The 15,481-nt window shown below is 43.7% G+C and overlaps 1 protein-coding gene across 3 annotated transcripts in view; it reads left to right on the top strand.

Moving 5' to 3' along the window:
• Window positions 1-15,481, top strand: part of CNNM1 (cyclin and CBS domain divalent metal cation transport mediator 1) — a 53,014-nt gene that overhangs the window by 11,620 nt on the left and 25,913 nt on the right. For all 3 annotated transcript variants that reach the window (XR_005016886.1, XM_036829297.1, XM_036829296.1), the window contains exons 2-3: window positions 10,957-11,100; window positions 13,985-14,125. Coding sequence is in view for 2 of the 3 variants with exons in the window: in XM_036829297.1 (XP_036685192.1) it covers window positions 10,957-11,100; window positions 13,985-14,125 (285 nt within the window). In the remaining variant the exon portion in view is untranslated. The remainder of the gene's footprint in view (window positions 1-10,956; window positions 11,101-13,984; window positions 14,126-15,481) is intronic.

Genomic DNA, 15,481 nt, shown 5'->3' with positions numbered 1-15,481 from the left:
TGAATGAGGCTTACCTTCCTTCTTCTTAAAATGGCAATATTGATCCTACATTGTAAGCTTAACGCAAAGGCTAAAGATAATGCTTGTACAGCATTTAAGACATTCCACCATTTGCCTCTCACCTCACTGATCTAGTTAAATGAATTCTGTCTAGCTAGTTGTTTTGTATGACAAGTGCTTTCTCTGATTCAGCCCATGTAGAAGTCATTGTATATAATAAGAAAATAAAAGTGAGAGCTGTTTACTTTGGATAGGGCCCAGGAGACCAAAATTGATTGTGGAAATTTCCTTACATTTCTTTTATCCTGTCATCAGTTCAGTTTCCTCCTGCATCACTCTGCCCTTCCTCAGACATCCCAGGCAAATAAAAAAAAACCTAACCTACAAACAAATATCACAGCCAGATCAATGAAACCCCTTAAAGCTGCAAGCAGTCCACAAAATGAAATATCAGGCAGGACATGGGAAGGGTTGAGCCGGAAGGCAGACGTATTGTGCCGGGGAGTGGGGGGACAGTGATTCCTCCTTTCCCCTTCACAGTCTAAAGCCCTCCTCTGCCTTTGTGAGGTGCTGGGCATTAGTTCTGCATACTTTCAGCCATTTACAAAATAAGTTCCCATTTCTCTTAACACATTTGGGACAGGAAACCTGAGATCTGGCCTGAAATGTGGAGTCAGCAAGGTGTACTGGGAGAAGCACAGGCTATGGAGGCAGACGGACCTGAGTTGTTTCCTGGCTTTATGGCGTACTAATTCTCGGCCTTGAGCGAGTCACTTATTTTTCTGAGTGTCATTTTCCTCATCTTCATATTAGTAATAACAATCCCCATTTTGCAGAGAGATGGTGAAGACCAGAGGTGACATATGACCCCAGTTTACAGTAGGTATGGTAATCACCACCATGGCAAAAACTGGAAAATCGGGTGGATGTTGACCTGTGCTCTCAGGAGTCAGCTTGGTTTAGATCAGAAACAGTCTGGAGAACGTTGGAGTAGCTGTAGGCGTCTTCACCTGGAATGAGAACCTTCAAAATAGCGGGTTTTCAGGCCACCTCAGGTGTCTGGCTTCCTTCACATAGGGCCCCCAGAGCCACATCTCTCTCTTTTCCCAGAGACTAGCCAAGTTTGGCCATAGCCCCTGGGCTGGCTCAGAACTAATAGATCTGCTGGACAACAGAGGCCTTTCCATGTATCCTCTTCATATCTGAGATTGCTTTGTGGCCTGAGAATGACACCATCTGCCAAAGCTTAGCCAATGGTGATTGTTAAGCAGGGGATCCTGGTTATGTTTAGCCTGAACCTGGAGAGAGTCAAACCGGCCCCACGGGCAGCCTCCTAGGCCAGTTCTGTGCCTAAAAGGCCTGAGGTTAAAATATCCAGTCTTGTTTAGTTTGTCTCAGAGCTTTCCACAAATACTAGCTGGGTAGGTCCTCTTCAGTTCCCTGAGTTCACATTTTGACTCCACCATTTATTGGCTGAGTATCCTTGGACCAGTTATTTTCTGAATGGGGAAAAAACATTCAGAAATATTTTCAAAAGCATTCAAAATACTCTATATTTTGATAGAGTAGTGGGAAAGAAGGCAAGGTATATACCCTAAACCATGGAGGCCTCTAATGGCAGGAAAAAGAGTTCAGAAATGATCCTCTGTGGTTATTGGCAAGGTATATACCCTAAACCATGGAGGCCTCTAATGGCAGGAAAAAGAGTTCAGAAATGATCCTCCGTGGTTATTGGTCCATGTTATTGAGATGGGGAATAACTTCGTAAGTGCAGTGTTTGGGAGCAGTCAATCTGGTTTTAGTGGATAGTACGCCTTAGAACAGAAAAAAAACAAAAGGAGGACTGGTTAGGATATTAGTGCAGTCATCCAGGATACAATGAGGGCATGGAAATTAAGAACTATACACCCAAAATTGGAAGGAGGGAACTATGAGACTTCATTACCTTCTGGAACTCCTTCTCAGTCTCCTTTACTGTTACTCCTGCATCATACTCACTGATATATCATCAGCACTTGGAACAGGACCTACCCATATCAGACGCTCAAATATTTGTTGCATGAATGTTGCATTTCTGTAACCTCTAAATGTTGCATGTGCCCAGGGCTGAGAAATGAATCTCTTTGTGTATTCTCACTCCCTTGTTTATTTCATTCATTCTCCCAAAGATCACCAACCTGAACTCCAAACTTATATTTCCACCTGCCATTTGACATCTCCACTTGGAGGTGTAAAAGGCATCTCAAACTTAAAACTATCCAAAATTGAACTTCTGCTCTCTTGGCTAAACCTACACCTTGCACAGTATTCCCAAACTCCCTAAATTGCTGTTCCATTCTTCTAGTTGTTCAGGCCAAAACTTCTCTTTCTCTCTTGCCCCACATCCAGTCCCTCATGTGGGCTCTGCTTTCAAAATATATGTAGAGAATCTGTCTACATCTCACTACCTCCACCACATCCTGGTCCAGGCCACCAGCCATCTCTCACTTGGATGAGTGCCAGAGCTTTCCGTGAGGTCTCTCTGCTTCTACCTCTGCCCACTTTGTGGCCGCTCTTAACACGGCAGCTAGAGAGATCCTTTTAAAACATAAGTTAGTTGTTATAAAGCAGAAACTAACACACCATTGTAAAGCAATTATACTCCAATAAAGATGTTAAAAAAAAAAACACATAAGTTAGATCATATCACTTTTTTGCCAAAACCAAACACACACACACAAACACAAAACTCTACAATGGCTTTACCTCACTCAAAGTAGGCACCAAAGTCCTGACAAATGCCTTCCAGGCTCCATCAAAGTGACACACACCCCACGCCGTACCTCCCTGCCCTTGGCCCCTACTACTGTCCTCTCTCATGCTCTGCAGCCACCACATTGCCTCCTTGCCTTTCCTCTCAAGCACGTCAGTTACACTTCCAACTCAGGGCCTTTGCATCTTGTTCTACACGGGGCTCCCTACCTCACTGCCTTCCCATCTTTATTCAAACACCACCTTCTCAGGGAGTTCATCCCTGGCTTCCCCTGCCTAAAACTGTACTACCTGGTCACTCACTCCACACACTCCCTCACCAATCTTCCCTGCTTTGCTTTTCCCATAGCATGGAGCTATAGATTTTACATATTTATCTGCCTTATTATGCCTCACCCCATGTACTAGAATGTAAGCTACAGGACGAAAGTGAGTTTGTCCATCGTGTTCACTGCTGCATGCGCATTGCCTAGAAGAGTGCTTGGCAATAGTAGATATTCAATAAATACCTGTTGAAAGAATGAAGGGAAAAAAGAAGAATTGGAAGAATGTGGGGATCTTTTTTCTAAATAGGAGCAAAGGAAAAGAAGGTAAAAACTGACTCCTGGGTTATGACTCTGGGTACCTAGAGCTGATGGTGCCATTTACCGAGGTGGAGAGGGAGGCACGGTGGGGATAGTGGGTCTTGGAGATCATGTGTTCCTATTTGGATAAGTGATGTTGACAAGACAAGGGGACAGCTCAAGCACAGTGTCTAAAACAGGATGAGAGTTCAAAATAGACACTGATTTTAAGATATAAACTTAGTTCTCAGGAAAAAGGTGATGCGATGTTTAAAGTGATGGGCTCTGCTGGGATCTTTAATCGACAGGCGAGAGAAGAGCAGAGGATCAAGGACTGGAGCGGAGGTTCTTAACTGCAACTGCCCACTTTAGAGTCACCTGAAGAAGTCTGGAACATCCCAGTGCCGGAACCACACCCCAGACCAATTAGGTCAGAACTTTTGTGGGTGGGACACAGGTATCAATAGGTCTTAAAGCTCCCCAGGTGATTCCCACAGGCAGCCAGGGTTGAGAATCACTGAGCTAGATTCTTTAAGATATATTTACCGTTAGGTGAGGATAAAGTAAAGGAATCCACAATGGAAACAGAAAAATATCAGTCATACTGGTGGAAAGAAAAACAGGGTAGTCTTGGCCAGGTCTTCTCATACTCACCTGTGCATAAGAATCACCTGGAGCTCTTGAGGAGGTACAGATCCTGACTCAAACTGCTGGGATGGGGGCCAAACTTCTGCATCTCTCACAAGCTCCCAGGTGATCCTGTGATGCCTGGTCCAAGGGCCAGACTGCATAGCAAGTGTCAAGATCAGTGCTTCTCAAACTCTAGTGTACATAAGAACCACCTGGGATATATTAAAGCAGCTGTCTGGCCCTCACCCACCACGATCCTGATTCTGTAAGTCAGGAGTAGGAACCCAAGAACCTGCATTTTGAACGAGGTGAGTGCAATGCTGGCTGGTCCAAGGGACACACTTCAAGTGGGTAGAGAGTCACCAAGACCAATGTAAGAAAGAAGACGCACTCAATACTGTTTACCAAATGAATAAGTGATGCTGTAGGGATACCAGGGAGAATAAGAATGTAGCAAAAGCCACTACATTTTACAAGGTGAAGGTCATAAGTGAGGCAGAAACCATAAAACCATAAAATGATTTCTGCTTTCCTTGGTTCTCTACTTCCAAAGCAATAAGCTTTCCTCCTAGCTTCTATATTTTATCTTGGGAACAATTACCTTACCAAAGTGCTGTAGCTATTTTTGAAAGAGAGAGAAAGCAGATCAATTATTTGCTTTTTTTTTCAAGGCATGGGAGGTATGCTAACAGGGTCCTCGGGAGCTCTTCTCTGTGGATGTGCCTAAACCATCTAGAAGCTATAGTTATTAAAGACCTTTGGAAGATATTTCAACTTCTTCAAATACCAAAGTACAGTTGTAATGTTGCTGCCACTTCTAACTTTCTGTCTCTTTAAAGCAAGATTTCCAACCTCAGCACTATTGACATTCCTTACTGTGGGTCTGTCATATAGGATGTTTAACTGCATCCCTGACCTCTTCTTACTAGGCACCAATAGCATCTCCTGCCCCAAGTTGTGAAAACACAAACTGTCTCCAGACATTGCCAAATGTTCCCTGGGAGGCAAAAATCAGCCCCAGTTGAGAACAACTGCTTCAAAAGCAATGTCTGAAAACCTAGTCACCCTTCTAAGAAATCTGACTTGTAGTTTGGGTATGTTGATGCGAGGTTGTGATAAGATAGAGCACTACCAGTAACCAGTACTAGGACCACCCTTTGGATTCTTGGGGCAACAGAAAAGACTAGTTTGACTTTCAGTAGTGGGAAATTTTATTGACCTCAGATATACCAAGAGCCTAATAGATAGTGTGGTACTTCAAACTTGTCTCAGAGGTGATTGGTACAAAAGTTACAAGAAACCTGTTTCCAAGCTCAGCACTAAACAGTCAACTACTATTCTCTGCCCTATAACAAAATACAATAACTACAACATCATATGAGAGAAAGTATTCATCAGCTTACCATACAACTATCCTTTGTTCCAGGAGGTTCTTTCCTATCTTTTCATGAGTACTTAGCATCTTGTGACTTAAACCAGGTGCACCAAAAGGATGAGGATTTTATTAGAAATCTCAGTGCTTGTTCCTCTTCCTCAGTATAGGTCATCAGACAAATAACCAGAGTGCTATAGAGCCTATGCACAAACCAGTGGTTTTCAAACTTTAGCCTGCATCATAACCAGCTATAAAGCTTATTAAACCACTGGACTGTACCCCCTGAGATTCTGATTTACTAGGACTGGGGTAGAGAATTTGCATTTCCAACTAAGTTCTCAAGTGATGCTGATGCTGATGGTCCAGGGACCACACTTTGAGAACCATTACTATAAACCAAAGAATAGTTCTCAGCCTTGGCTGAACATTGGTATTACCTGGGGAACATTTTTAACTACTGATGCCATGGCCCCATCCCAAACCAATGAAATCAGAATCTCTGGGCATGGGATCCAGTCTTTAGAGTAGATTTAGTTTCTCAGATGATTCTTATGTACAGCCAGCATTGAGAGTCATTGAACTAGGTGAAATGTATTCCAAAGCATTGGGGTGGAGGGTCTCACCAGGTGGCCCTACCTATTTAATGGAGGGGTGTAATATGACTTAATCCCATAATCTGACCCCTTATGCTTCATTGAGGATTACTTCTCCGGTTCCAACCAAAATCATCCTAACACTGTGGTCCAAACAAGGCTCAAGCCATAGGTGCGTATTCTTCACTTTGTGTCTCATCAGGCTGTAGACAGCATTGGAGCTGGAGACTGTAAATCAGAGGCTGAGAGGAAGTAGGCTACAGGGAAGCAAACCAAGGCTTAAGGAGTCTACAGCTGCTAGAAGCCAGGAAAGGCTTGTCAACAGGCCAAGCCATCGGGACAGGGCTGGGGCTTCCGCCGAGGCTGGATACCAGGAACATGGCAGGGATTCAAGCCAGAGGTCAGAGAGTCAGTAGTTACCAGTTCAGAAGTAGAACACCAGTGAACCCAGAATAAAATATACTCTTACAACAGAGACAGATGTCGCCTTAATTTTTAGAGAGTGCATTGCCATAAAAGCCACTGTTTCTTTATCTTTCATCTCAGCCCAGAGATTTTCCATCTGTTGGTGTTCAGTACCACAGCAGGATGATCAAGGAACATGTAAAAATACCTCATAAAGTAGTAGCATTCACGACTTTCCTATTTTAAAAATTACCTTTTGCCTCATTATATCTTAATAAGATCCAATAGGCCCTTGGAATTAGCAAGCTTAAAGTTTATCACTTTGATTTTTTTAGCAAATGGAAGCGTGATTTTTCCATGGCCCCAGTTGCTTTGGACTTACCTATGGGCTGAGAGAGTGCAGAGCAAAGCACTTAGCAGCTCCTCGACATCAGCGGTTCAACGCAGCTTTGCTGTTCCCCGCCTTCCATCTTGTCTACAGTGATGTTCCTAAAGAAATAGTCTTTTTTAATTCTTCAAGGAAACTGGGCACCAAATGAGAGAGCACCCTTCAGTGGAAGTTGAAAAAGAGGCTACCTTGCTTAAGAATATGCATAAGAAACATGCATAAGACAATAGTTCTTATTGTCTCTCAGTAGATTCTGGAGAAAGCTGGGGACCTGGCCAGACATTTCTAATTCACAAAATGAGAGCTTCTCACAATTCTCAGGAACATCTCCTCACAATCTCTATGACTCTCCTATACCCTGTATGGAACCTCTTAACAAATTGTTAAGTTCTATATAAATGTTAATGATCATCATTGTCAGCCTAAATTATTTCACAGACATCCCGCTTTTCTAGTAAGTTGGAAGGAAACTGAAATCAATAGACTCGTCGTCGTGAGAAGGAACTTGAAAAATTCTGCTGGTTTGTAGAGGGACAGCTCAGCAGAAAAGGCCACAGTTCCCATTCACAGAACCTCATGGAAGGGCAGAAGAGGGGATTAGCCAAGATTTAAGCCACTCCCTCAAGTACGCCATTAGGAAGTAAATGCAACACTCATCCGTGGGAGGAGAAATAATGCATATTAGAAACCAGCTTTTGCCCAGAAAAAGGTGAAAACACTTGGGAAATTTGAGCCCCCACTGCCCCAGTTTTAAATACTCGTAAGTCATCCCTCTGGGTTGATAAGATCTCTGATAAAGCCGTGAACCTACTATGCCCCAGGCCCACAGCTCCCCAACAGTTCTGGGGCCCAGGAACAGAAGGAGTACCAGGAGGTAGGTCTCTTAAAGGCCAGCCTTTTTGAGGGAAGGACCTCGGGTATGTGTGTCATGGGAACAGCTGGTTTTCTTGTCCCGGTGTCAGCTCAGAACAGGGTTATGTGATTGCTGATTCCTGTTCCAGTCTGTCCCCAAGAAACAATGACTTCCTTCATTTGTTTGTAGATCTCTACAGGCATTTGAGGGAATCATAAAGGCTGATTGTGAATTTAAAATGTTTCTAAATAGATTACATAAGTACATTGTCTTGAATATTACAATTAGGACTTAAAATCTCTACTGCCTGGTGATCACATAGCTTGTCCTCAAATTGACCTTATGTAGACAAATGGTGGATTTTCACATGGAAGTTATGGCACTCTTTGTGAAACAACATAAGATGTTAATTTATTTAATCCCATTATATGAACTAATCTCTTAGTGGCAGGAAGTATGGCTATATTATGTATATTCTGGGCTCCACATAACAAAAATTATCCAATTATAGAAAATAATTTTGGATGAAATGGGAGATTGGGATTGACATATATACACTAATATGTATAAAATAGATAACTAATGAGAACCTGCTGTACAGCACAGGGAACTCCACTTTGTTGTACAGTAGAAACTAACGCAACATTGTAAAACAACAATACCCCAATAAGAAAAAAAGTAAATAATTTTAAGAAATCACTTTTCCAGTTTTTTCCGTTATGGTAGTCATTTGTTTTGTCATCTGCTAGCACATGTTAGCAGAAAAGTGAGAACAGGTGCCAGAAGTTTAAGAACATGTGTTGAAAAAAACAACTTTAAATTGAGCACATCCTAACAGTTAACATAATCTAATTTAAGCTACAAAACACTTCAGTCCAACTGGGCAGGATGTAGTTGTTTCAAAGGATAATTTTAGAACCACTGATGCATTTTAAATGTTAATTTAAACACATCGTATTTTATTTTTAAAAAAGGTTTTAGTGTCTGGTTTTAATACCATCTATTACATCAACTATGGATTTTTATTCAGTCTTAGTTCAGTTCCTCAGGCACTTATTGGCTGCCTGTTATATGGAGAGAACCCTGTCTAAGTGTATGAGCCTTTGTCCTGAAGAAGCTTATGATCTGAGGAGGAAACGTGGTCCAGTAGAGGACACACACATTGCAAGATGCGAGAAGCGGCAAATTGTGACAAATGCGCTAATGGAGTTATCAAGGCCTTAGAAACACAGGCAAGGAGAGGTTGATTCAGATACGAAATGGGGCAAACCTGGGAGAGCTTTCTTGAGGAGCTGGCACCTGAGCTGGAACTCGAAGGGCCAGTGGAGACAGAGTAGAAGAAGGAAACAGTGTGAGTGAGGACTTGGAGAGTGGACGTGGAGGAAGTTGAGGAGCTGGAGGTAACCTGGTGCACCTGGAGTCCAGGATGATTAGAGGATGCAGCAGGGCACGCAGTCAGAAAGACGGGGAAGAGCTACATTTTACAGTCTTGATAATACCAAACTAAGGAGCCTAGATTTGATTTTGTGCATACTAGGGAGCCTTGGCGGGTGTTTGAGCAGGGCAGTGGCCTGATCAGATCAGTTTGGGAGTAAGTTGAAAGATGGGTTGAAGGTAGAGAGGAAATTAGAGACCATTCTTGAGTGATATGGATACCATCTTTCCCATTAAAAATCCCACTAAGTAGCTATCTTGTGATTTGAGGTATTTGATACAGAAATTCATTTGTTTAAATGTTAATGGTTAATTATGCCTCTGGCAAACTGACTACTCCTCTTATCTGATATTTTTAGCAATGGCCAAGCAAAAGTTTATAAAGGGTAGTAATGATAAGGCATGAACTTCCTTTTTTTTTTTTCTTGGCAAGAATAACATCTGAGTCAGTACCCTAGATATTCTCCTAATTTAAGGAGATGTTCTCTTAGCCAAGGAAAAGAACCACCCAGATTGACATTTTAGAAACAGATCCAGGAAATGCATCTATCAGCAGATGAAAGCAAATCAAGGTGAAGCAGGACTGTTAGGTAAGACTCAGTCGCTAGGTTAGGACCGAACCCGGTTACCTGGGTTCACAATCCAGCTCTGCCACTTACAGGCTGTGTAACTTTAGGCTTATTACTTAACCAATCTGTGCCTTAGTTCTTTCACTTGTAAAATAGGGATAATAATGGTACTTGTCTCAGGGGTTGTTAAGAGGATTAAATGAACTGATACACGTAAAGTGCTCCGAATAGTACCTGGCACGTAGTTAGAGCTCAATAAATGTTAACTATTATTCAGTGGTTGGGCAGTCAGTTAACTAACTGCCTATGACACATCATAGTTTACACAGCGTTTTCACACATCCACTAGGTCATTTGCGTTCCGCAATTACCTTATGGATATTGGTTGTCCTAGTTACCGCTGCTGCTAAACAAGCCATCCCAAAACTTGGAAGCATAAAACAACAACCATTTTATTATGCTCACAGATTCCTGAGTCAGGAATTCAGACAAGGTACAGTGGGAGTTGCTTATCTCTGCTTCTGTGTGACTGTGCCCCCAGCTGGAGACGTCTTGGATGGCTGGGGAGGACACCAGCGGTGGGGCTGGATCCACTGCCGAGATGGCTTCTTCTCTAACCTGTCTGGCACTTTGGTGGGATGGCGGAAAGGCCAGGCTCAGCTGGGACTGTCGCCTGAGCACCTACATGTGACCTCTGCACCATGGTGGCCTCACGATAGTTGTCAGACTTCTTAGAGTGTTTCTACAGCAGAAGATACATGCCTTTTATGACGCAGCCTCAGAAGCCTCATAGCAGACACTTCCCTGTTCTCTGTTGGTTGAAGCAGTCACAAGCCTGCCCAGACTCAAGGGAAGGGATTAGACCACACCCCTCAGTGGGAGGCATATCAAAGAATTTGGGGGCTGTGTTTGAAAATCACCATACTGGTATTATCCCCTAATTCTAGATGAGAAGATTGAGGCTCAGTACAGGTTTAATGATTTATCCAGGATCAGTTGCACTGATAGTCACTGGGATAGTAAGGGGTGGGGGCAGGGAAGTTTGCTGGAGGAAAAAGGCTTCTAACCTAATTCTTCTGACTCCAAATTCTTGTTCTCTCAGTTAGATTATTCATCGTCCTTCAGCTTAGATATACTTGGTAACATAGGAAAGTTACAGAAAAAAACATTTAAATGACATTGTGTATATTAGGTAACTTTCTTAAGAAGAGACAGTGATGTAAAAGTATAAAGTTTGCATTTATAAGAACTTGTACACAAACTTCATGTTTTAAAGAGGTCCTGGGATGGGTTGAGTCCCAAGACTGGTCAGAGGTCAACTTAGTATAATTTTCTCACAAGGAAAGTTCTCTGAAAATGTCCCAGATGCTTAACTGTGACTTCCTTCATCTCTAGGAAAGTCTCACCTGGCCATTGTCCAGCGGGTGAATAATGAGGGAGAAGGGGACCCCTTCTATGAGGTGATGGGCATTGTCACACTGGAGGACATCATAGAGGAGATCATCAAGTCGGAGATCCTGGATGAAACTGACCTCTACAGTAAGTGCACAGGCTTGGCTCTTGTCCAAGGCCATCATATTTTTCTCTGAGATTCTCAGAGCTGGCTTAGTTGGGTGAACAGTGTAAAAGGGGGTCAGGACAAGCCCCAGGCATTGCTGTGTGTCAGTCCCCTCCTGCCAGGAGCTGGCACGGCAAGATGCCCTGACTTGAACCATCCCTGAGTCACTGAGAGTGTGCTAGCTAAATGTTTATCCAGAGGGAACCTTCAGGAACACAGCCAAGACTATGAAAAGGAGACCTCCTGGCCTTTGGATGGAAAAGGAACCAAAGGAAATAAAGTGCACCTCGGATGACCCCTCTGCCCTTGTTTCTGTCCCCCGTGCTGTTCCTGGTTTGTCTCTTCATCCACCTAGACACAGGCCCCAGCGCCCCCTGGGGTTCCACTCAGGATCCACTCATTCAAAACATCCGAGTGCCGTAGAGACTCATGAGATTGCCCACCGCAACTTAAGCTAAACCTGAAGTCGCCCTTTTAGTCGCTCTTGTCCCTTGTGCGTTTTCAGCCCTGCCGCCTGGTTTCTCCCTTTCCCCCCTTCCCACCCCTGGCTCTGGTCCCTGCTCCCTCCTTTCTGGCCTCCTCCACCTCCTCCCCACTCCCCCCCAGGAACAACACGGACTCCTTCTTGCAGATAGTGACTGCTTTCGGTTGCTGAGCCTTATCACAGCTTTGCTTGCAAACATTACAAAGGCCTGCTTTCCTCAGGGGTGGGAGTGTTATCTAAATCCATGGGAGTCCCTAGGCCAGGAAATGTTTCCTTCTCCCGAATGAATATCATCACCTGGGACAGCAGTCCCTTTTCCTCCCCTCAGATAACCGATTCCGATTCCGGACCCCTATCCTTAGTTTGCTAGAGGCAGCTGTTCAGAGACTAGCTCCCTGTAGAAAAGGTTTTGAGACTCTAAAGCAGTGAGTGGTGCAGAAAGAGTGCTTCGCTTTGGGGTGAGAGGTCAGACCTAAAAGGTGGGTCAGGCCTTAACGAAACATAGCAGGAGTGTCCCAGTGTCTGCTATTGCTGTGGAGCCCTGGCCGGGCTCATCTTCTTGAGTTAGGGGTTAATTTCTCCCTCCCCCATTCCTTTCTCCCTTCTGCACCTCTGCCCATGGCTCCTGATTTAGAATTCCCAAGTGTCTCAATAGATATAGTGGTGAAAACATTCACACTAAAGTGTTAGTGGCTGAGAGTAGTGACAGGGGTCTAAATGAGTAAGCTCTTCCTAGGGCCTTTGTTTGAACGACCTAATACTCCGAATGCTCACTAATAAAATAGAAGGAATGAAGAGGGAGATCAGAAGACTGATTCTCCAATGATGAACTGTTCGGTGGCATTCTGATGGAGGAGGGAGAGGGGATATTTAGACAAACGTGTCATGCAAATCGGAAGGTTACTCACTAGTAACACAAAAGAACTGGTCTGATACATATATTTGCTGCTGTCTTGCCTAACCATCCTCTCTCTAAAGGAGAGGGTTTTCCCACTCTTATAAATAAGCTTCTGGCATGAATCCTTAAGAGCTTTGAGAGGGCCAAGGAGCCAGGAATACTGTGTTGCTTCTGCCCGGACCCTGACCCCCAGGGCAGCTGGGCCTGGATCTCACCACTGTGGCAGCCAGACACAAGGAGTGTTAAAGCCAGGGCACAGAGTCCAAGGCAGGCCCACAAGAGAGCAGTGCGGTGGAAGGCACTTTCTCCCTTCTAGAAGGGAACCCAGTCGTGTGGTGGAGTGAGCTCCAAAGGGAGGGGGAGAGTCCAAAGGAACGCCTGTCCCTGGAGTTCATTCCCTTTCATTTCCACTGTGTCCTCTCAGCCTGCACTGAAAGTTCCCTGCAGCCCTGTTTTTCTCTAGACCAACTTTGGAGAAAACCCAAATCTGTTTCTCTGCTCCCCTTAGCACAGGTTAAGATAGGCTAAAGTTTCAAAATTTTACTCAATACTAAGGGAAAGCAAAAGAGACATGACCAAAGAAAACATTCCCCTTACCCCCTAAACACGTTTTTTGAGACAAGCTTTTAAAAAGCAGGAAGAAAAATTAAACTGGAAAAAGCAGAGATTTTCTCAATCAATAATCACAATAGTCCTGCCTGAGGCCACCACCCAGACACCACACCTTTGTGGATTACAGAGCTATTTCCATTTTTTCCTCCTTCTTTCCTTTATTTCCCCCAATTCTCTCCCCGTGGAGGGGCCAGGGTTGAAGCAAGAGAATTGTGAGTGGGAAGAGGGGGTGACTGCCCTCCTCCCTTGGGTGGCATGCCTCAGGTACCACTCAGAGTGTGGTTTAAATCAGCAGGAAGAGATCAGGTGAGCTCAGCTCTGGGGACAGGAGAAAGGCAGAGGCAGAAACCCCCTGGGCCCTGCCAAAGTCCTTGATGCTAAGAGTGCAAGTTCCTCGTGTTAGAACGCCTTTTTGTAAGCATTTTTGTAAGCACTTCACAATAGGTTCTGATCGGAGTCTCATAATAAGAGACTCCTGAGATGAGCAGAAAAACTATGATTAATCACTAACCTTACTAGATTAAAACACACAAACACTCTGATGCTTAGGTTGCACAGCTCGTAAGCAGGGGGGCCAGCCCTAGAAGCCTGAACTTGGGAGCCCCAGGCTGGCCTTTCCCCTTTTCCACTGTTCACCACTTCAGTGCAAGTAACACTGAGACATGGCAGCGGCTCCCACCTTCTATCCCTTATCCACATCCTTCCAGTCTCTGGGAAAGAGATGTTGCGATGTCACCTACACTGGATGTTGACACTTTCCAGAAATCCCCCATGGTCCCAAAGGAACTATCTGTCTCAGGTGACTATGGTGAAACCTCCAAAAACCATTAGCGATTCTGAGATAGCTGCAATCTGTCCCCTGTCCCGACAGCCGACAATCGGAAAAAGCAGAGGGTCCCACACAGGGAGAGGAAGCGGCACGACTTCTCCTTGTTTAAGCTTTCTGACTCGGAGATGAGGGTGAAGATCTCTCCACAGCTTCTGCTGGCCACGCACCGCTTCATGGCCACAGGTATGATGACTCTGCCCACCCGCATCTCCACCCCAGGCAGGCAAGGCAGCTCTGGAGGGTGGGACCCAGGCACCAATCACTTTTAATACCTTATGACCTAATTCCAATTCTGGGACTGAGAACCACTGTTCCAGGAGAGGAGGTCATCTTAGGTGGGGCGACAGGACTCCACATACTGTCATTTTCAGCCTCAGGCCTGATCTTCTAGGTGGGGAAATGAGCATAATGCAACTCTGCTTTTCTCTTTTCTACTCGAGAAAAGGGCTGAGGAATTCACCGCTGCACTTTCCCTTCCTCCACCCGCTTCAAGGCAGGAGTTGGTGGGCCCCAGGGGGTTCATCAGGGAGGGACAGGCGATGTCCTGTGCAGCCACAAAGGCCCTGGGGCCCAGACCCTCCAGGGGCCATGTAGGCCTGTGAGCTATGAGTTCTTCAAATACAGATGTGGATTGTGAATACTGGAATCTTTAGGAAGGAAAAAAAGAGAGGATCCAAAGATAAACTTCTTCTTGTGAAGAAAGTAAAGTTTGTCTTTGAACCGTCTAACATTCTCATCCATGCCTAATTAATGTGCTGACCTAGGATGATCACACACATTACTAAGTTCAATATTCAATTAATCTAACATGTATTTATTGAGTATATAATGAGTGCTAGTACTGTTCCAGTTACTAAAAAGTAGAAAATTTTAAATTGGAGCTTCTTAGAGAGTTACAGATGTAGAAAATAAACTTATGATTACCAGGGGGGTAAGGGTGGGGGAGGGATATAAATTGGAAGATTGGGATGACACATACACACGACTATATATGAAATAGATAGCTAATAAGGACCTACTGAATAGCACAGGGAACTCTACTCAATACTCTGTAATGGCCTATATGGGAAAGAATCCAAAAAGGGTGGATATATGTATATGTATAACAGATTCGCTTTGCTGTACTGCAGAAACTAACACAACATTGTAAATCAATATACTCCAATAAAAAATTTTTAAAGTTCAGGTCATAAAGAAAATAAATAAATAAATAAAATAAATAAATAAACAAATACATCAATAAATTGGAGCTTCTTTAGGATTTTCAACATGTTATCTAGTTCTAAATACAGATTTCTTTTAATTACTGGCTGTCTGATTTCCTAGAACAAAACAGCTGTATTCTGTATATAATGATATACCATAATAGTATAGTATAACATAACAATATAATATAATAATATCTATTAATATGTAAATATTATGCAGTGATGCTTCTCATTATTGAGAACTTCCCACTTAAATAATTAACTGTTCCTGTTAACTTGAAATTTCATTTCATTCAACAGATATACATCATACAAATAAGTCAGATTAAAT

Source organism: Balaenoptera musculus, chromosome 16, assembly GCF_009873245.2.
Source record: "Balaenoptera musculus isolate JJ_BM4_2016_0621 chromosome 16, mBalMus1.pri.v3, whole genome shotgun sequence".
In the NCBI taxonomy this organism is placed as follows: domain Eukaryota; kingdom Metazoa; phylum Chordata; class Mammalia; order Artiodactyla; family Balaenopteridae; genus Balaenoptera; species Balaenoptera musculus.
The sequence above is the reverse complement of the archived record's forward strand: the minus strand, read 5'-3'. Positions and strand labels throughout refer to the sequence as shown.